The sequence below is a fragment of the Dendropsophus ebraccatus genome, chromosome 14 (assembly GCF_027789765.1).
Source record: "Dendropsophus ebraccatus isolate aDenEbr1 chromosome 14, aDenEbr1.pat, whole genome shotgun sequence".
Taxonomy (NCBI): domain Eukaryota; kingdom Metazoa; phylum Chordata; class Amphibia; order Anura; family Hylidae; genus Dendropsophus; species Dendropsophus ebraccatus.
Genome location: NC_091467.1, coordinates 24,397,165 through 24,420,751, shown reverse-complemented (window position 1 = coordinate 24,420,751; position 23,587 = coordinate 24,397,165). Strand labels below are relative to the sequence as shown.

Genomic DNA, 23,587 nt, shown 5'->3' with positions numbered 1-23,587 from the left:
TTTTGACGCTCCGGGACCACGGGCACCCGGCTCTTCCCAGTACCCCTGGTGGCATTGGGTACTGGGGTAATAATGGGGGGGTTAGTGTTAGCCATTTTATACCGGCTAACACTAGGCCCCAACTTAGTAATGGATTCCGTCTATTAGACGGCTTCCACTACGAAGTCTATAAAGTAAAGAAATAAAGACAAGACACAAGTTAAAAAAAATTTTTATTCAAATAAAAACACCCCCACACCCCTCATTGACCATTTTATTTAAAAAAAAACAACAAACAACCGCTGGTCATCGACGTAGTCCACGGAATCCGACGTAATCCCCAGGATACCGATATCTGAAAAACAAAAAGGGAGAAACACACAAAAAACACAGAAACAGGAGCACAAGACCCATCATTGTGAGCGGTGTTGTGCTCCTTACAGTATGCAGCATCTTTACAGATCGCTGCTTACAGTCTGGCCCCCAAGGGGTTAAGGGAGGATGTATTGCATCCCCCTTAACCCCTTGGGGGCCAGACTGATGTCAGACTGCACCCATCCCAGCAAGGAAGGGGTTAAGTGACCCCCCTTCCTTGCTGGGAGGGGTGCAGTGCTGGGGAGGGGGTGGGGAGAGCTCTATACTCACCCCGATGTGTCCTCTTCGCTGGTCCGCAGCACAATGAAGTCACTGTGCTGCGGACCCGCTAATTATATGTGCGCTCAGCCGATCAGCCAATCAGCTGAGCGCACATATAATTCAAAATGTTTCTTCTAATAATGCTATTGTGATAACATAATTAGAAGAAACATTTGATGTTTTAATTAAAGTAAAGTGATGATTAGTACAGAATGCTCTATTACCGGCATATGAATTAACGGCTTAATGGAGCTTCCTGTACTAATTAATATTTAATTAATAAAACACATTTTCGTTGAAATAAAATCAGTTTCGTTGTTCAATAATTTAATTCTAACGAATCCATCATTGTGCAATTAAATATACTGTCAAAAAATAAAAATATATATAAATATACATTTATTTATATATATATTTATTTTAACAGTATATTTAATTGCAAAATGATGGATTCGTTAGAATTAAATTATTGAACAACGAAAGGGACTTTATTACAAAGAAAATGTGTTTGATTAATTTAATATATTAACTATTAGAGACATCGGCATTCGGCATCATTGCCGGCTATTTTTGAAGTACTCCGTACGGACCGCCTGTCAATCCTCGGCTGCATTTCCAGCCGCAAACAATGGTCTTGTTCATTTTTTACGGGTCCGTTTACGATCGGGCCGTAGATTCATACATAGTGTGCACTGTGCAGCCGCATATCCTATACTTTCCAGCGTACGCATGAACCACCAAAAATACCGCCGCACAATTACAGCCGCAAATACAGACGCACAGTTACATAGTCTGAACCTAGCCTTGAAATGAAGTGGATGGCCGCCATTTAATGTCAAATAATTGTTATTTGCCATTTAACCCCTAGATGACACTGGACGCACAGTTACGTCACCAGACGACCCTGGACGTAACTGTACATCCTGGGTCTCTAAGAAGCTATGAAGAGTGCTCCGGATTGAAACGCGCTTCATAGCAGGTGGGGACCAGCTGCAATCACCGTTAATAACAGGCTGCACCGGTCACGCTGCAGCCTGTCATTAACCCCTTAAACTCTGTGATCGCAGCGTTTAAGTGTGAGTGACAGCTCCTGTCACTTACCGATCGGGACCCCACAGTCTGACTGCGGGGGTCCCAATCGCTCAGACAGACCGTTGGAGGTCTCTTATCTTCCTCCCTGCAGTCTGATCGTCATCCTGATGATTGAGTCTGCCACAGGCAGGCTCAATCAGCAGAGCGCCTATAACACTAATCAATGGTATGCCCTCGCGGACAGGCTCCTCTTCCTTATGTATCAGTCTGCCATCTGCCTTCATGTAATGTGTTTTGATCTTGTAATGTTCTATAAATAAATAATAATAATAATTATAATTGTATGCAATTGATTGCATGTAAAAGTCCCCTAGAGGGACTTGAAATGTGTAGAAAAAAAAAGGAAGGAAAAATGTTTTTAAAAATACCCCAAAGCCCCTCCCCCAATAAAGATTAAAATCACCCCCCTATCCCATTTTATAAATACAACATATAACAATAACGAAATAAATAAACATATCATATACCGTTTTGTGCGTAATTTTCCTATCCATTAAAATATAACAAGCGAAAAAAGCGAACGGCAAACGGCGTAAAAGAAAAGAGGGGGAAAAGTGCCAGGACTGACGATTTTTTGTTACATTGTATTAAAAAAAATTAATAATAAAAAGTGATCCAATCTACACAAATATGGTATTAATAAAAACTAGAGATCATGGTGCAAAAAATGAAACCCCATACAGCCCCGTAGGTGAAAAACTAAAATCGTTATAAGCGTCTCAATAGGGCCATTTTATTAATAAGTAATTGCAAAAAAAAAAAAGGATTTCTTAAAAATATATATATATAACATTAGAGAATCTGTGTAAACCTGCATATGGTTGTGTTCGGACTGACCTATAGCATAATGGTATCATGTCTCTTTTACCATATAGTGCATTACGTAGACACAGGAACCCCCCAAACCTTACCATATTGCATTCTTCTTTACGAGTTTTAATCAATGTAACCAGGATGTCACCTAAATACAACTGGTGCCAAGTGAGAAGCTTAGAGAGTCACTGTCGTGTTTTTTTGTTTGTTTTTTTGCAGAAATCAATAGTCCAGGTGATTTTAAGATACTTTGTGATTGGGTTTATTAGGCAAATATGCCATTATCTGCATTCACAAAGACTTTACCCAGGTCCCCCCTCCCTCCTCTCTCTCATTCACTGCTTATTAACAAAAAAACTGTCTTGTTTGCAGCAATCGAGTCCTGTCTATGGAGAGGGGAGGGGGAGGAGGGAGATTAGTCGCCAGCAGAGAGCAGAGAACAAAGGATTACACAATAGTAGCTGTGTGAAAGACGGTACTCAGAGGTCAGAGAGGTCAGCGCTGACTTCAGAGGAGATAAACCAGTGATGTAGCTGTAAATTAACTCTTTGTTGTCCTGTTTTGGTGCCTCACCTCCCTCCACCTCTCCCCTCTCCATAGAAAACCATGAAGACGGGGGGGAGAGCTTCAAACTGCTTTTTCATGATAAAAATGCATTTTTTGGCTAATAAACCCAATTACAAAGTTTCTTAAAACCGCCTGTACTATTGATTTCTGCAAAAAAAGGTACACTTTAATGTTTGGTTCACATACAAGAGCCTCCATTGGGTGCAGTATGCATTCATTCTGTCAAAACAATGATAGAACCCGGATGGATCCCATTATAGGTCAGTGGTGTCAGATAGGATTCCTCATATGACGGATTTATCACAGCTTTGTGGATTCGGCCATAATACTAGTGTGAACAGGTCATTTACGAGATACATTACAAGTTGTATGTATTAGTCAGCTTAGCCTGGACCATCTTATCACCACTTGCTAACAGGATGTCACAGATCTTGAGAACATGGAAGAACAAACTATTATTAAAGGTTACTACCAGTAGGAGACTGTCATGGTAATGAGTGTATATTACCTGTGATTCCCTAATATACACATACTTTCACTGTTGTCAGCAGATTTGCCCTATAGCTTTGAATCACTCTAGCAGCCATAATTCTGATATATGGCCACTGTATGAAAAAATGAGGAGTGAACAGCCTAATGTGTGAAATTTGCTGCTGTCCAGGTGGTTCCATGATAAGTCTGTAGGGGTTGCTTAACAGAGATAATTGATAGTGGGGAACTGCAGCACAATACTGCACACTCCACCCTACTCTTTCTTCTGATCAGTGGGGTCTCAGCAGACCGTGACAGGTCAAAACGACATAGAAAGTAGAAGAGTCCGGCAGCATCTGTAGTATAATCAAGATTTATTTACATGATCCAACATTGAAATGCAACGTTTCAACCCATTGTTATGCCTGATAAAGACACATAGGGGGAGATTTTTCAAACAGGTTGTAAAGTAGAATTGTCTTAGTTGCCCCTAGCAACCAATCAGATTCCACCTTTCATTTTCCAAAGATTCTGTGAGGAATAAAAAGTGGAATCTGACTGGTTGCTAGGGGCAACTGAGCCAATTCTACTTTACACCATAAATTTCCCCCATAGGATTGAAATGTTACAGATATTACAGTTGCTGCCGGACTCTTCTACTTTCTATGTCAAGTTACCACATTTAGGATTGTGGGCTCTCCTTTCTGCATCCATTTACTATGACGGCCAAGTTTTGGACCAAGTTTTCTGGTGCTGTTAGACTCCCTTTTGTTATATCTGTATGGCACATTCAGTGTCTTTTCTCATAGAATTTGCCACCTTTTCTATATCAGAATTAGTATGATCCTCTCTCTCACAGCCAATGTTTTGCCTATTTTAGGGGAGCGGCCATTCCAGTGCAACCAGTGCGGAGCTTCATTTACCCAGAAAGGGAACCTGCTCCGACACGGCAAGCTACACACTGGAGAGAAACCTTTCAAATGCCACTTGTGCAGCTACGCTTGCCAAAGAAGAGATGCCTTGTCCGGACACCTCCGCACACATTCAGGTGAGCCTACCAGTGCTTATGAAGTATTGTTGGGATCTGTGACATTTCTCTAAGTTCTATTTATTGTTCGCTGGTGGCTTAGCACCTATTCATAGACATTTTTGTGAGTTACAGACATGACAGAAAGTTTTTTCTTCGCAGTGGAAAAACCCTTCAAATGTGAGTTCTGTGGCCGTAGCTACAAGCAGCGCAGCTCTCTGGAGGAGCACAAGGAGCGATGCCGCGTTTATCTGCAAAACATCAACGAGTCTGGTGAGTGTAAATATCTTTTTTTTTTTTTTGTAAGGCGTGTATTTACCAACCTATTTAAAGGAGAAGTCTTTTTGTATATAAACTTTTTAAAAATAAGTACATTTGTTTCAATTTGCTGTATTTTAACCCTTATTGTGGTTTTATTGTTTGACCTATAAGGCTCATTCTTTGTGTCATGATTGGCATTGTTTTATTGGCCCCACACTTGCTTTTATGCGACTTTGGGATCACTTATGAATTTTTTCTAGGATGTGATGTAACTAGAGATGAGCGAATCACGTGTCTAAACTAAGAGAAGCGCTTCGCTTGATCAGTAAGCAGCGTATCAGCCTTTCAACTCTATTCCACTGCTACTCCCTGCTGCTCCATCCCGGGTGCCGGGAAAAGCTGGATCCAGTCCTGAAAAATTTCTCCTAGTAACCCAGGACTGGATCCAGATTTGAAAGGCAGCGGGCGGATAAGCCGCTCACTGGGCTTTGCTTGTTTAGACGGGCTATTTGCTATCTCTAGATGCAACCAAAAATCTGTAATTTTGCACTATTGCAGGTTTTTGCACTTACACTGTGCAAGATCAGCAATGTGATAGTTTAATAGTTTGGGCAATGACAGGCTTAATTTTTGCATAAAGTGCGCTGCGAAGCCAGAAAAAAATTAAATGTGTGGTGAAATAGAATTTTGGGAGATTTACGCTGTTTGCTCTAGGGTAAAACTGACTTGTTATGCATGTTCCTCAACTTGTGTAACTTTTATTTTATGTTATGGCTTTTAAAAAATTTGAACCTTTTTTAAAACATAAATGTTCCTTAAAATTTCTCTGCTACCTTGCTTATAGCGCTTTTATCCTTTGGTCTATGGGACTGTGTGAGGTGTCATTTTTTGCGCCATGATGTGTTCTTTCTATTGGTTCCTTGATTGCGCATATGCGACTTTTTGATCGCTTTTTATTACAATTTTTCTGGATTTGATGCGACCAAAAATGCACAATTTTGCACTTTGTAATTTTTTTGCGCTGACGCTGTTTACCGTGTGAGATCAGGAATGAAATATTTATTTATTTTTATTTATAAAATGGGGGAAGGGGGGTGATTTAAGCTTTTATTAGGGGAGGGGATTTTTTATTAATAAAAAAGCATTTTTTTTACACATATACTAGAAGCCCCCCTGGGGTGAGGGTTGTTCCCCCTGGGGTAGGGTTATTCCTCCTGGGAGACTTCTAGTATCACTACTCCAATCTCTCATTGAGATCTATTCAGTATAGATATACTGCATACATAAATGAAATAGGTGTTCTATTGCTCTTGGCTGCTGCAGCCGAGAGCAATAGAATGCCGAGCCAGGATCAGTGCCATTACAGCGCAGACCCCAGCCCGGTACAGATGCGGGTATCGCTCCTCCGCAATCTCGTCGCGGGGTGGGGTAACCCACTGCCCCTTCTAGACACCAGGGATGGAGAAAATAAGTATTTTAAATGCAGCTGTCAACTTTGACAGCTGCATTTAAAAGGTTAATTAGCAGGCATGGCGATAGGACTGGTCTTGGGCTGCAGATAGTACCCAGGATTGCGGCGGTTCAGAGCGGGGTCGCTGCCCTTGGTCGTGAAGGGGTTAAAATATAGGAAAAGGGGCTGATTTAAGGTAGATATTGGAATATATGAAGGTCTATCATGTTTATAACACTACTGTTTGATTTTTATTTTTAAAAAATAAAAAAAAATTAAAAAAACCCTGCACGAGCATGATGCTCATCCTTTGTTGTCAACTGGTTAAGGGTGGTTTTACACACAGCAGTTTTTCAGTATAATTCCATTCCAGTTTTTTATTGAGTATAAAAGAATAGGAAATATAAAGGAAGGACTTTTACCTCTTCCTACTGGAACCACTTTGGTTTAGGGTAAAAAAAAAAATGCATAAAAACTTAAGTAGTGTGTAGAACCACACTGAGGACATGTTCACACAGCTAAGAAACCTAGCTGAAAAGAAAATCTGCTGTGAGAATTTGCTGCTGTTTTTGATGTGGTTTTTGTGAGTGCTTTCTACTTAAAGGGATATTCCCATCTTATTAAATGATGTTTAATTAGCAGGCGATGCAAAAACAAGTCACTTTCCTTTTCAAAAATTCCCGATTCTGTAGTTATTGATTCAGCCCGCTCTTATTTGTTGATCGCCAGGGGTTATGGCCGCCACTGTGATCTAGCAGATCCACTTTTAGCAGCAATAATCGGAAGTAATGGTTTTCTTTATGACTTTCACATCAATTTGGAGGAATTTTGGTCCACTCTTTACAGCATTGCTTCAGTTGGTTGAGGTTCGTGGGCATTGGTTTGTGCACAGTTCTCTTAAAGGGGTTGTGTTAGAAGCAAAGTTGGTAAAATCAGGTGTACCACATGCATATATGTAAAGAAGCACAAATAACCTACATCCCTGTCCTGTTCTTAACACAGATCCACTATTCCTGGTTTTCTTTCTATGGACTTGCTGTCACTGTGTAACAGAAAGCATGCTTTCCTAAAGTCCCCCTTGCTTGCAAGTGCAGTAAAGACATAGGGCAGACATGTGTAAAGTAGAATTAACTTAGTTGCCCCTAGCAATCAATCAGATTCCACCTTTCATTTTTTAAACAATCTATGAGGAATGAAAGGTGGAATCTGATTGGTTGCTAGGGGCAACTGCGCCAGTTTCACTTTACACCATGTTTGATAAATCTCCCCCCAACTGCCTAATGACAGACGAGGAGATTGCAGTTACAGGCCCTGTTCACACTGAGCAAGAACGTCGGAATCCCGTTGTGCTCAGTGTGCTGAATATGAGTGAATGAGAGGGTGCGCGCTCCTCCGCTGCCACCGCTTCCGCTCAAAGAAGTGACATGTCATTTCTTTGAGCGGAGTGGCGAGGAAGCGGACACGCGCGCACCCTCTCATTCGCTCAAAGCAGCACACTAAGCACGGTGGGATTCCGCGGCGACAGCTCCATCATGGAATTCCAACAATCTTGCTCAGTGTGAACGGGGCCTTACTGAGCATGAGCGACCCACCTTAGTGGATGTCCAAAAATAGGTTGTAAACAAGGGCAACGGGTTATTGGCACATGAAGGATTAGTGAGTATGCATTAGGATCACTCCTCCGGCGATCTCACTGGGGTGAGTCTGTGATGCAGTCTTTTTATTAGAAAGCAGAGGTTTTCTCCAGAGTAGTGATAAGCAACCTTGGGTTTTGTGTCCCTGTGGCTGGAGATGTTGGATGCAGCCCTAGTCCTGGAAAAAAATGTTTGGAAATGGCCTAAAAAAAGAAAGGGGTCAAACCAAATTTTTTAGCGTACACAAAAACACCTTTTTTTTAAGATTTCTTTTTGTTTACGCTAAAAGTAACCATTTAAAATTCATTACGGGCAGAGTGTGGGGAGCCATGTTCCCCTCCTGGACCCCGCCAGCTGTCTTCTAAGCTTCCCTCCGGCTACGTCATGACCAGGCAGATGGATGCCCCACTCAGCCTGTCAGTGACTGGGGCAAGGCACCGCTACAGTAACTGATTGGCTGAGCAGGCTAATTCCCACCTGCCTGTGACGTCAAATGATGACATACCCAGGAGAAGATGGCAGCCGGTGGGGTCCAGGAGCTCCTTGGTGCAGCGCAGCGCAGGCTCTGGGAACGGTAAGCATATTGTTTTATTTGTATAATTTACCCCTAAAATATTATTTTGGAGACAAATCTAAATCTCAAAGTATAATTAAATCACAAGTAAATATGTATATATAACACTTTATCTAAATCAAAATTAAAATTCATAAAAACATATAAACAGATGAACATGTAACTACACGCTTACAAAAAAATCTCTGTATATAAATCTCATGCGGTTGCAAATGGTACAATACAGGATATAGACTTGATTATTTGTAGGTTAAAATACATATAATGCGGTTAAAATTAATATAGTACGGTTAAGTCCGCATGAAGTTGTTGCATACGGTGCGGTTAAAACCGCATGCGACTAGTGCAGGGCCCTTGCAAGTCGCCGTGGTTTATTACTACTATATTTGATCAAGTCAGTTATCACTGTTCTGTTTATCAGTTTAATATAAATTGCAACAGTTAGTGGCGCTTATTAGCGTTTTCACAGAAATATGTTAAAATAGATTTGGTGGAAATCCACCTCTCACCGGTCTGAAGACTCTGATTCTATGAGGTCTGCGGCCGCAGACTGGTGGGAGCAGACAGAGGGTTATTTACTTGAAGATGTCGTCAGGAGCTCTCCTCATGTTCAGTGTTCCTCGTGCCGTGTACTGGGAGGAACTTTACATCATACCCCACCTAGGAGCAGACCTGGTGCTGTGGAAACATTATATTGATGACATCATTATCGTATGGAAAGGAACAGAGGCCAATTTTTTAACATTCATAGAAACCATCAACTCTAATCAATTTAATTTAACCTTCACTTCGCAATACAGTCACCAAACCATCGAATTTTTAGATCTACAAATCACAGCCAACTCTTCTTCACTGACATGCAATACATACCGCAAACCCACGGCCAAAAACGGTTATATCAGATTTGACAGCTGCCACCTCCCACAGTGGCTCCTTAATATACCGTTCGGCCAATTTAGAAGATTAAGACGGAACTGCACAGCAGTAGAGAAATTTGAAGAAGAAGCTGCCATACTCAAAAAACAATTCCAGACAAAACAATACCCAGAAGAGATTCTAGATAAAGCCCTTCAGAAAACACGTTCACTTGACAGATCATCATTTTTTAGTGAACCACCAGATACTACATTAGAAATACAAGACCACGTACACTCAGCCAAACTCATCATACCATTTAATTCCAGCCACAAACAGATACATAAAATCATTCATAAACACTGGCACCACTTAAGGGATGATAAAACATTAGGTCCGTTACTCCCTCCCAAACCACCCATCATTTATTCCAAAGCACCGAATTTAGGTTCACAAGTTGCTCTAACCATAAAGAAAAAACCTAATTCCATACAAAACACACTAAATCCAGACATAACAGGCTTCTTCAGATGTGGATTATGCAATAACTGTAGAATCACTCCGTTTCCAAGACGCACCGATAAAGTAATATCTACCACCAACAGTTATGAATACAAAATCAAAGGGACGTTGTCTTGCAACTCAGAAAATGTAATTTACATTATCCAATGTCCATGCAATAAACAGTACATAGGGAGAACTTCGAGATGCCTCAAAAAAAGAATAGCTGAACATTTTTACAATATAAAAAGAGGATTCACTGCCATCCATATGGTCTCCTATACATCTTCAACTAAACTTCAACTTCATCAGATATTCCCATCTTGGTTTGTCCTGACGGACAGTACAGTGCCCGACTGTTATATCAGTGCCTGGACTGCCCCTTGGGAATCAACATATGGTGGGATATACATACGGTATATATTTCCATTTATTGAGCTTACTTAACCATATTAACTATATACTTTACCGCAAATGGATTATTGATACTAAACAGATACATTATAAATATGTACTTTTATTGCTGGTAATATCATTTCATTTCGTTTTTTACCTGATTTTACTTTCAATTATTTTTATTTTTTATTTTTCACTATACTATTTTTTATTTATTGGTAATATACATGTACATTTGTATATATATAAGTCTACAGATGTATAGGCATTGTGACATTAACCAAACCTATACATGTATCGTATATACTAATTTGGATGTAAAACCGCATCAAGTCTCCAACGGTGTTCACATAGAGAAGTTGCACATGCGTTCTCACATGTGACTCATGTAAAATAGACCTACTATATTTCGTGTAAGAAAATAATGTTCTATAAAAGTGATATGTGTAATCTATCCATACTGCATGATAAGTATATTGCTATATTTAAATATTGATACGCAGGATCATTTCTAGACTGTAAACAACATTATGTTTCAATTGAAGTCATGAAAGTAAAATCCAGTCCACCTATTAGCGAGTCCCAGGCCTGCAATTAACATGGCCTCAACATATATTTAAATGCTGCATATACGAACAGACTCCATCTGCAACTCATTACTGAGGAAAGAGCTGAGCAGTGCTCTGAAACGCGTATAAAGAGTTGCTACTACTATTGAATATACTGCAGAAATATACTGCCATAACCACCTACCACCGGTCCCACCATTTATTAGCTCACAGCATAGTGAATGCATACAAATACTCCTATGCTGACAGAGAACACGGGAGCAGCTCTTAAAGGGGTTGTCCGGCGATAAAAAATTATTCACAGAATAACACACATTACAAAGTTATACAACTTTGTAATGTATGTTATGTCTGTGAATGGCCCCCTTCCCCGTGTCCCACCACCCCCACCCGTGTACCCGGAAGTGTGGTGCGCTATACATTACCTGTCACGTGCCGACCACGGTCTCCGATCCTCAGCAGTGACGTCTTCTTCGGGAGGCCAGCGGATCTTCCCGAGTGCCGGCCGCCCTCTGCAGCGTCATCCGAAGCTCAGCCGCGATTGGCTGAGCATAACTGTGCTCAGCCAATCGCGGCTGAGCGGCTGATGAGATTTACATTTGTCTCCAAAATAATATTTTAGGGGTATTGCTAGAGAGCCTACTAATTATACATACCAATTAGGTCATTTGGTGCCAGCCAAGTAGTGCACTCGCTATACACCCATTCCATAACTGCACTAGAGGTAGAGTTCTTACAACAGAGTTTTTCCATATTGTTTTATTTAATTGCCCCCTGCCCATAATGAATTTTTGCCCCCTCCCCGTCGGACTTTAAACGGACTGTAAAAAGCAGTGCAAACTCAACCTTACCCAAATGTAAAACCTTCTAAGAACCAAATTTTTTTTTTTACATTTTTTCCTGAAACATAGAATTGAAGGAAGGTATACAATAGTTTTCTCATGACTATAAATTTATCAGGAAAAGTGCCAAAACCTGTGTGTGTGTGTGTGAAAGTATATTCTGCTTCCAGAGAAGCCGATCTCGAGTTCTCGCAGGTACAACCCTTTATTTATGTGGCCAGGCAAACTACAATGGAATCGGGGAGGTTATTTAGTTAGAAAAGCCAATATGGTATTGAAGTTCACCACAAGAAAATCAGTTTCTGACTAAGACACCTTCCATAAAAACAGGACGGTACATCAGATTACAGCCAATGTTATTTAGAGATTTAGTGGTAGATAGCATATTCTGCAGGTACAGCGTGTCACGAAAACAGTAAAAACCTAAAAGATTTTATGTAACATTGCTAGAAAACTTGACTCAGCCTTCGATAACCATCTTGAACGCTCAAGCTTTGTCATGTGCGCAGGCACCTTCCTCCCCCTTTTCTCCACTCTCCTTCCTCCATTGACCACAAATGAGAAGGGACAGGAAGCAATGCCTGCCATTAGACAGCGTGGATACCCGTGCTCTCGCCTTGTATTGAGAGAGAAGACAAAACCTCAAACCAGCTCAGTGGAAACATTGACAAAGAGACAGAAAGTGGTCAGAAACAAGGCAGCTTGCAGGTGGCCTGTGCATTCAGCTCGGAGGGGGTCGTAGGACATTGCTTGCATACTTTGTGTTTTGTACGGTAGGAATGGACCAACTTACATTGCTACTTTCCTAAACTTTATAAAGAATGGATTTGTCCTCTTGCTTACGATGACAGCTCAGGGGGCCCAGTGTATTGCAGGAGCGGGCAATGGGGCCCTCCTGATGTGGTGGGCCCCATAGCAGATGCTATGGCTGCTATAGTGGTAGTTACGCCCCTGCCTATATGAATGAATTCCCATTACATGTTGGATAGTGACCGAATCACTGCAGCCACAAAACTTTGAGAGTCCCTTAGTAGTAATTATCTTATTACCTGTATTCTTCACAGGTTCTTTGCACTCCCTATTATGACACTGTACAATACTAGTCAGCTGCATAATATTAACCTACCGCTTTGTTTTCATTCTTTCTTACAGTCGTAGAAGAACCCAAGCAAATGAAACCAGAGATGGGGAGCGATCGGGCAATGGTACTGGATCGGTTAGCCAGCAATGTCGCAAAAAGGAAAAGCTCCATGCCCCAAAAATTTATCGGTAGGTGACTAACATTCCGAGGATAATTTTTTTTTTCTAAAGTCATTGTAGTGCGGAACTATGGTTTGTATAATAAAAAAAAAAACAAAGCCTTACATAAAATAATCCTATGAAGTAATCCAAAAACTTAAAAAGTCATAGATATTTGTAAACGCGTAAAATTGGTCTCCGATTAATGTTGTATATCGGGGAGCATGCTGGGTAATAAAAGAATATAATACATGGCGTACAGTTTAGTTTATAGTGCACCTGTAGTTACAAAAGATTTTAAATATTAACTTTTTGCAAAAAAAATTTAAGGGGTTGTGATCACAAGCAGTCTTGCAATATTGCAATAATAAGTATTCTATGTTTAAATCAACTTTACACATAAGGCCACTAGGTGTCTCCCTTCCTGTCAAACTGTGCCCCATGCTTCTTCTGTTGTGCTGTTATTTGGTCTGTGTTCAAAATAAGAGACCAAACACAGGAAGTCCCAGTCTTTTGTACACTCACACAAGGAAAGACACCTGTTTATCATGCAGGATGTATAGCAGCTGAGGGAAATTAACCTAGGCCAATTATATGATTAACTTTGCTGTTTATATTTTCAGCTATGCAGCTTACCAGGATAGAATGCCCTTTGTTATGTAACAATTCAGTCAGAATGATGTCACTGTGTGGTTACAGAGGTTTTGGTGTTGTGTGACAGGAGAGCTGACCATACAGTGCAAGCACAAAGCAGTAAAGACTTCTCCCACTCTGTGCATGCTCAGGAATGGATGTCAATCAATACCAAGCCATGTCTTTGAGCGTGCAAAGGACCTGGACTTCCTGTGTTTGGTTTTCTTTTTTGAACAGAGAAAAGACCAAATAGAATGGAGGAACCATGGTTCACAGTTTGACAGGAAGGGAGACACCTAGTGGCCATATGTATAATGTTGATTTAAACATAGAAAACTAAAAAAAAAAAAACAGGCAGTGAACAGAGGGCAGTGGACAAATAGCCAAAATTTAGAGTTGTTTTTCTGGGGTAAAGAGGTTTTTTTGTGGTTTTTTTTGCGATTTACAAATAGGTTACTGATAAAATGAAGGGAAGTTTTTTAAGTTGTTAGTGACCATTTTAGAAATCTATAATGATATGTTACTAATATATATATATATATATAATGTTGTAATGATGTGTTACTCAGGGTGTCAGATGAACAGGAGAGTACAGAGGCTAAGGGTACAAACACACACACCATATACGCAGCAGATACGCAGCAGATCTGCAGCAGATTTGATGGTGCAGATTTGATGCTGTGTTCAGTTATTTAGATCTAATCTGCTGCGTACCTGCTGTGTATCGCAGCAGAAAATACGCTGCGTTTACGGTGTGTGTGTTTGTACCCTAAAACAACGTATTGTAGAAGTCAGTGGTTACCCTTATACCATGAACCCCAAACCTTTTTGACCTTGTCAGGACAACCTCTATTTTTATGCTCTTGTTATGTTCTCAATGTTTTACTCTGGGCTACAGATGGGCGCTGTGATCCTATCCACCTCTCTCAGTTCCAGGTTTAGGCTGGGTTCACACTACGTATATTTGAGGCTGTATGTTTGAGGCTGTATAGCAACCAAAACAAGGAGTGGATTGAAAACACAGAAAGGCTATGTTCACATAATGTTGTAATTGAGTGGATGGCCGTCATTTAATGGCAAATATTTGCTGTTATTTTAAAACAACGGCTGTTATATTGAAATAATGGAAGTTATTTACCGTTATATGGCGGCCATCCACTCAATTTCAACATTGTGTGAACAGATCCTTTCTGGGTTTTCAATCCACTCCTGGTTTTGGTTGCTATGAGGACCTGACATGAGGACCAAATACAGCCTGAAATATACATAGTGTGAACCCAGCCCCCGACAGCGCCCCTTCGTTCTGTTGGTAACACATCTTCATGTGGTGCCGTTACCCTGGGCTTTCCCCCCGCTTCTCCCCAGTGTTTATGGGTTCCTTGGTTTCACAACCTCTTTCCAGTTCTAAAGAACATTCACTCATGCAGTGCAGACTCATGTCTGTTTACTTTGAGTAGGAACGGGGAGACAAGTATTGAAGCATAACCTGAGAAAAGGGGAACAATTTACCAGGACAGCTGCAAAGTTCAGGTGCATGAAAAATATGAAGCACAATTTTTGTAAAAAAAAAATAAAATAAAAAAAAAAGGTATAAAACCCGCCTCTTATTTTAATCTAATAATGCATTGTATTAAAGTCTGGGACAGCGGCCATCAGTGCACACATTGTATGGAAAACGCCCAATGGGTCACAAGATTGAATTTCTTGCCATTGTCTGGTACAACGCAACTTGTTTCCCTTCATTAGGTGCAGCGCACTGCGATCTAAACGGTGGGACACACTGGTGTCTGGTCACACGGCCACAATGTAACCCTCAGCCTAAATTGGTAGAATTGACCAATCTAATCTAATGGGAATGGGCACCTTAAAGGGAAAGTGTCATCAGAAAATAACAATAACAAATAATTAAAAAAAAAATTCCTATCTGAATTTTAAAATTTGTTGAAGTTTTTATTCTGACAACCAAGTCAAAATATTAATCATTAAAAATATTTAGGTAATTAAGGCCTTATGCACACAGCAGACTGCTCTTACAGTAAAGAATCCCCATCTGAAACCTTCTTTACGTTAGACATAGTGGATCCCCCTGTGGTTAAAATTAGAAATAAGCAAATCGCATATGTTAACGACACGAAGCGCTTTGTTTGTTCTGCGCTCATTTGCTCCTCATTCCCCCCTCGCTCTCAGCGCTACTACATGTGGTGGCAGCAAGCGGGTGAGTGCGGGAGCAGCTGCAAGGAGCGCGGGGGGGGGGCTGCCCGGGTGATCGCTAGATCGTCCGGGCAGCCCGTAGGGGATAGTGGCGGTCTGCTGCCGCCGCTCCTATCACAATCATTTGTTTTTCAACATGGTTGAAAGACAAACGACTGCAACGATCAGCCGACATGAACGATGTCGGCTGATCGTTGCCTTCTATTCCACGGGACGATTATCCGCCGTAACGGCCGATAATTGTTCTGTGGCCTTAAGCCTCGCTCACCCCCATCCCAGTCCTTTTTATGTTCCAAGCATAACATAAACACCTGTAAAGTAAAAAAAAGTTGGCTTCAATAGGGAAGCTTTATAACACACTAGACTCGCTTCCTTGCTCATCCACATTTACAGTAGTGTAACTACTGTACTACTGTAGTGCACTTGATACTTTCAGTTTTCTCATGTTGAGTATTATCTTATTTTTATGCGGCCTTCCTCTCGTCATAATGCTCATGCATATAATCTATAGAAAGATACAAATGTGCACAATATGAAAAAAAATGAAAATTGTATGCTTAACTATCTGCATAAAAAGCTTTTGTATAAAAAGATTTTTTTTAAAAATACTCAAAAAAAGTGTTCATGGGAAAAAGTTACAAAACTTAGAGGTAAAATGAATGTCACCTCAAAAATAAAGTGAAGGTTTCATTCTGTTTGTAAGGGGCTACGAGAATTCTCTTTTGAACTGACAAGTTCCTAGGTGTGAGGTTTAAGAAATGAATTGTTTCTGTTTCACATTTACACAGCAGAAAAAATTTATTCGGGGAAATGTGCAAGTGAAATGTTTTTATTGTTAGAGTATTGTGAATACAGAGAAGGCTTGTGTATGCGGCATGTGTGATACATCAGTCTTGATGCACGGCCTCTGCATGCACCAAATTTAACATTTTTCTGGGGGAAAAATGCTCTGAGCTGCATGCACACATGGAGGGGCTCCTCCATAAATCTGACGAACTTCTGTGCTGCGGGGACATTTTTAAGCCCAGCACAAAAAAAAATGCTGGACTTAATAAATTTCCCCAGATGTATTTGAGTGGGGACCATGTAATACTAAATTTGACTACTAGAGGGGGAATGTGTAGTGTCCCATAGTGAGAAGCATGATCATAGCATTTTATTGCGGGTCTCAGAAGCTGGGTGCTGGGATGGCAGTGATACCGACTGCTGCAAGGTAGAAACTGCTGGTGTGTCTACTTTTCTATGAATTTAAATGCATATGATTCTATTCCATAGACACAAGAACTGCTTTTTGCAGCATGTCAGTTCTCTTATAGATGTTGATACTGTATATATGCACTATATAATCAGTTCACTTTAGTGTTCTCTAATCTGTGGTTCTCCAGGCTGTTGTAAAATTACAGCATTACTACAAAAACTCCCATTTTGCAACAGCTGGAGAGCCACAGGTCGGCGATCACTGATGCACTGGGTTTGTCATTGAGACAGTTTCTTTAAGCTGCCCATCAAATTATGCAGTGTGAAAAAAAAAAGTCAATTCCTGTTAAGTTATGGGGATTTTACATACAGAAGTCACATTTGGCACGTTGTAATTTAAGACTTACTGGTATATAGTTTATATTTAGATACTCCCATGGTGTAAATGAGAATAATATGCCAGTAGAGGAAGAACAAGGAATTATATCTACCTTGCTGATTCATTTTGTATCTATAGCTATGCATGTGTTACATATATGTTTTTGTGTTGTAGTGTTTAGCACATTGCTTTTATGCAGTTTGTAGCAACAACAGCGATATTATGAATTGACCTTAATATGTAAATGTGTTACAGGTTTCTCTTTTATTATTGAAGTCTCGTAGTTGAGATATGTTGTAATGGCTGAAAGTGTAAGTTGTTAGAGGGATTAACACCAATATATGTGGAGGTGTTAAAGGCCATGAGAAGGGGGAGGTAGAAAAGGTGTTAATCAGCCATTTTATCACCACTCAGCAGAAGCCGAGTGGCTAAAGGTTATTGTGTCACGACTCTCTTAATGGCAATGAAGTCGCAGTCCTTAGAGGGTGTTATCATTGCAGTCTTCATTGTTTTAATGCAATTTTGCCGTTTTCTATAATATAATAAAATAATCAAAAACAGCCAATAATAACCAGAGACACCAGAACTTTATTTTGTAGATAGTATAGTGTCATTAATCTCTTCTCGAGGTGGCTGCCAGTGTCTGTAGCATAATAGAAAACTGAAACCAAAAATGACTGCTGACCCCCTTCACAAATACATCGTTTAATGGTATAAACTTTCCGCCGTCTACCCACCTTGTGCACATTTGTTACCGCTTTTGACTACGTATGTATTTTTCTTCATATGTGCTTTTCTGGATTTCAATCAGTGGGCCTACCATCCTCATTGTGAACGGGTTGTGACACAGTATCAGATATTAGTGTGACATTATTATAGCTAAAGTACATTGATAACAATACTAAAAAGTAACAGAAGTAAAAGGATTTCCGTACTTGTTTTAAAAAATGTGTAGAAGTGGTGGCCGGCTGCAGCTCCACTATATCTGCAACGTGGCAGTTGAATATAATAGGAAGAAGGAGTTTTTACAGGTTTAAGTTATATTAGAACAGACAGTGTCGGACTGGGGTACCTGGGGCCCACCAGAGGAAATGATCCTTAGGGCCCACCAAAGAAGAATCGGTAAAAAGAGACATACTGACCCGGCCCTATTCTGGATTCATCTGAATCTGCGACAACTCCCCTAGGAATGACATGTTTTCAGTTGAACTACAACTCCCCGAATACCCTACAGTTATGAAGCTTTAATAATTGGTATGTTGGGAGTTGTAGTTTCAGAGAGAACAAACCTTTAATAATTAATTGTTGTGCAGAAGCTTCTGGTGGCACTATATCTTTCTACAGTGGCAGCTCATATGTACTACAACTCCAAGCATATACTGAGGGATGAAGACTATCAGTAAATGCTGGGAGTTGTAGTGTCTGCAGCTGTTGTAGTTGTAGGGTCTTAGGTACATTGTACACTGAATGCTTTGTGGGAGATCAGAGTTATGTGGGGGCTCAGTGTGTGGAAGTGACCCCAGAACAGCACGAATATATATATCTGATGACCCTCCATCATCATACCACTACCCCTTCATCCTCCTCCTCCTCCTCCATCATCATACTACTACCTCCTTCATCCTCCTGCACCTCCATCATCATCCTCCTGCACCTCTATCATCATACTACTACCCATTCATCACTCTGCCCCTCCATCATAATACTACCCCCTTTTTATCAAACTACTACCCCCCTTCATCCTTCTGCCCCTTCATCATATTACTATCCATCCATCATCCTCCTACCCTATCATACTACTACCCCCTTCATCCTCCAGCCCTTCCATCATCATAGTAGTACCCCTCTCATCCTCTTGCCCCTCTTTACCATACTCCTGCCCCTTCATCTGTATTTAAAACAAAAAAAGCTATACTTACCCCACCTGTATGGTTCCTCTAGCCCCCTAGCGACTCCGCTCCCTGCTCTGCATGAGTGACATCACTCACGCCGACAGGGGGCGGAGATTGCCACGACGGGGGAGGGAGCTTCCCGGGACATACCCGGAACATGGTTTTGCCGGGGCTGTCTCCACAGAATCGTGACAGTCCCGGAAAAACTACGGGAGGGGGGGGGCAACTGTGACAGGAGGCAGAGCAGAAGCTTACAAGTAAGGAGAAGGCAGAAAGCGTCTCCCCCTATCACTGTGGTGCTGATGCAATCCACCTCTCCTGGTCCGGTGGGCTGAAGCAGTCCATCAGCCTCCCACTCCTCTTCGGCAGGGGCTGTGCGGCGCTAGAGTGACGTCTGCACGTCATTTGTGCATGTGCGGGGATGAGTTGGGGGCTGGAGCCAGGGAGCAAGGCTGCTGAAGGTCTGACATCTGCGGCAGCGGCATCTGTCTAGCTGCAGGGCGTTCAGTGGGGGTGGGGGTATGTACTGTATTACAGTATTCTGCGGACTGGACCTCGACTTGACACTACTTTTTTGACCATTAAAAAAAAACGGATCCGTTAAATGGATTGCAAAAATGCAGTGTGAACCCACCCTTAGTAGACAAAAACAGAGGGTGCAATGCCATTAGTGGACTTGGGAAGTCTAGAAGGAATATTATTGCTGGAACCACTAGGAACGGCTATAAGATCCAAACTGGTCAGGGGTAACCCAGGTAAAATAAGTCCAGTGTGATCAACAGCCTTACATATAGCAAGGATAGGGAACCCTTCATGCTTGACTTAGGCTGTCCAGGCATGATGGGAGTTGTAGTTTTGCAGCAGCTGGAGGGCTGGAAGTTCCCATCCCAGATGTAGAGTAACACTAGTTTGTACATATGATATACAGTAATTACATTTCTTTACAGTCCTTAGGTTTCCAGAGAACATACTGGAATCCATAGTGCATTAGGAAAATAGGAACTTAAAAAATTATAATGGAAATCTGTGGTGTCAGCCTTCATACAGGATCTTACACTGAAAAAAAAAGGTTATTTTGGCGAAGTCTGCAGCAAGACTGAAGATTTTTTTTTTTCCCATGAGAACTGTACTATTGTGAGAATTGAAAACTCTATGGAACCCAATACTTATTATAAGGAGTGGTAGATCTGCTCATTCTGCCATGATATCCTACCCATAAACACATACTTATACTGCAGTCACCTGTCGTCTGGAAACAGGTGATACCTGAGGTGTAATGAATAGCTGAGGGCCCTATGTGTATAAGCCATGACCTGCTGACAGCTTTTGCAGCCCTGCCTTTTGTACAGATGATGGTTGACATGACACTTCTACGACGCTCATCTCTTACCCTAAGCGATCACTCCTGAGTAACTGGTCCTTGTTCACACAATGATTCATAGCAGCCTTGCTGTCAGGTGATGCTCAGTGAGTGAACATAACAACCTGTTACAGGGTGAGGTACTGTACATTCGTCTGCCATGAGTCACAGGTATAAGGTTGCATTAGCCTGATGTCATCTGTTTTCATGTCATACAATTCACTACTGGTATTACATTAAAACCTGAGGTAAAGAGGTCATTCCTGGGGTATTCAGGCTTCCTGCTTATATAAACTTCCTGAAATAAGTTCTTACATCACGTTTCTACTTGATCCCTTTGAAGCTTTGAAGCCTTTTAAATAAACCTCAGACATAATCATTACATTGTATTCTCCGCTACCATCACATATTTGGCTTAAAGGGTTTTTCCGGTTAGTAAATCATTGTTCTAATATTTTATTAGGTCATTATTGGGTGTGGAAGGATTGGGTTTCTTAGTAGCCAGAAGCAGAGACAGACTACATACTCTTCCTCTTAACGACTCCAACTAATTTATGATTAGATCTGTGCAATACCTAGTTTCCCCTGTGGGGGTGCTGTAGAGAAATTTTGCTTAAAGGGGAACTCCACATAAGGAAAACAGTTTTTCTATTAAAAGTACATAAAAAATTATATAGATGTGTCTGCATAATGTAGTACCATATCTGTGCGGTTCTGCCACACTGGTAGCTGATTGACATCCAGGAAGTGAAGAAATATGGCCTCTGTGCCAATCCACATTGTCTCCTGCTCCCACTGCTCTCCCACCTTAGGAGAAAAATATTCCATGCCTCTGTCTTACATTGTGTCTGTTTGCTTAGCGCAGGCTGATGATGCAGACAGGGGGCAGGGTGTGATGTCCCAGGAGGCTTGGCTGGATCCCCTAATCCCTTGAGTGATTCACCATCTCTGACCGGCCTCTCTAGCCTCTAGCCTACACCTGAGTGACAGAAGCAGCTGCTGCAACTTCACTGATTGTGCAAAGCTCTGCAGTGAAATTAGGGCTGTGTTCACACATGCTGGAGTTTTATTGCAGTACTTACCTCTACCTGAAGTTCCCCTTTAATTACTGCTGAGCTGCCTCACTAATTACCACTGATCGCTAAGGGTCCCAGCCTTAGGCCATGATTACATTACATATAACATCGTCCGTTCTGTGACCCGGCAAGATCACAGAACCGCCTATGTTACCGTCCATCATCCTGGCCGGTACTGCAGTACTGGCCGGATGATCTTCGCTACTTATGAATTCACCGTTGCATACAATGGAGTGTGCGGCTGGAGCCCCACACTCCATTGTGTGAACTGACAGGTTCTCTGACATGTCAGTTTTTTGCTTGCCTGCTAGCGATCCCGGCTGGAGTGTATACTATGGGGGACATTTATTAAGTCCAGCGTTTTTTATGCCGGCCTTTTAAATGTCCACGCATCTCCGGCGCTAAGGAGATTTATGTAGAGGCGGACTGCCGCTACATAAATCCTGTGCGCGTTGGTGCGCACAGCCGAAAACCTACGCCACCTGAAAGGTGGAGTAGGTTTTCGGCGTATCTTTGAGTTGAAAAAATGATAAATCGCGCGGACTCCGAGTCCGCGCCCCCCGTTCCGCCCCCTCCACACCCCCTCGACGCAGCCTCCCCCCCCCCCCCCCCGGCGTACTCCGCCTGAAGTGCCGATATGCGAATATTTTATTTGCAAATTGGTCATTTGCGTATAAAATCATTCGCATATTGGCACTTTACGCCGAAAATTATCAGTACGCCGGATGATGCATGTGACCCTATGTGTATACACTCCGTCCGGGATTCCCTCTAGCTGCAGCACAATGTTGCAAATCGGCAACAACGGCCAGGATTAATACTTAACTTACGTTGTGTGAACATGGCCTGCATGCATTCATAATTAACTTAAGGCCTGGTTCATATTACAATTGTGCCCTCTTTGGCACGTATACGTTACCTCTCAAAGTGGGGTGCCCTTGTATAAGAGCACATGCCACATTGACTTTAATGGTCCAAACACAGCCGGCCTCATAAGCACATCAAACTTTTAAGTTTGCATTGAACGTATATGTGCAAAAAAATTACCTGAATATTGGGGCCATTAAAGTTAATGGGGCCCATGCCTGTCCATGCATATATACGTTGGCATCCCATTTTGACTGTTTGCCAACAAATATGTGCCATAGGTGTTATGAACGTGGTGTGAGCATGCCCCTAACTCTTTGGAATGATTAATGAGTTGTCCAAGAATAGGGAAAAGCCTTTCTTGTCCAATCTTCATACACTTTAATAGAAAGTAACGACCAATAGTGGAGTTATGGAATATCCATATGATACACCATTAAATGCCTGACTGTTGTAGGTGTCACCTATGGAACGATCACCGATACACTTCAAAGTTGGGTTGGCAGCTTACAAGTGACCTTCTCTATCATAGTCTGTGAGTGCTATAGAAGAAGGTGAGTAAGCAGTGCTTGGCTTGTCCCATAATTCCAGGCTTTAATGGAGTGGGCTGCACTTAAAGGGGTACTCTGGGCTGGGGTTAATTTTAGGGTATGGCTTGGGAAGGGGAGGAAATAAGAGGCCGCCGGTCACTTACCCCCCTGTTTCCAGTGCCAGGTCCTGTTATTCCGTCCCGTGGCAGTTTCCTGGTCTGAGTTGCATCTTGAGACGTGACGTCTTAAGGCAGCTCAGCCATTCAGAATCCCGCCTCGGACGCTGAATAGCTGACCTGCCTTGAGACGTGACGACTCAAGATGCAACTCAGACCAGGAAACTGCCACGGGACGGAAGAACAGGGCGGCACGATCCAGGACCCGGCGCTGGAAATGGGGAGGTAAGTGACCGGGGGCCTCTATTTCCAACCCTTCCCCGGCCATACCCTAAAAATAACCCCCGCCCGGAGTACCTCTTCAAGCCACCACCATACTGGTGTTGTATGTAAAATGTGGTGGCCAGGCAGTGGCAAACG

General features: G+C 41.8%; 1 protein-coding gene across 7 annotated transcripts in view; it reads left to right on the top strand.

Annotated features, from left to right (window-relative positions):
* Positions 1-23,587, top strand: part of IKZF3 (IKAROS family zinc finger 3) — a 93,393-nt gene that overhangs the window by 68,328 nt on the left and 1,478 nt on the right. For all 7 annotated transcript variants that reach the window (XM_069952373.1, XM_069952374.1, XM_069952372.1 and 4 more), the window contains 3 exons: positions 4,439-4,606; positions 4,748-4,858; positions 12,820-12,936. In XM_069952373.1, the coding sequence (XP_069808474.1) occupies positions 4,439-4,606; positions 4,748-4,858; positions 12,820-12,936 (396 nt within the window). The remainder of the gene's footprint in view (positions 1-4,438; positions 4,607-4,747; positions 4,859-12,819; positions 12,937-23,587) is intronic.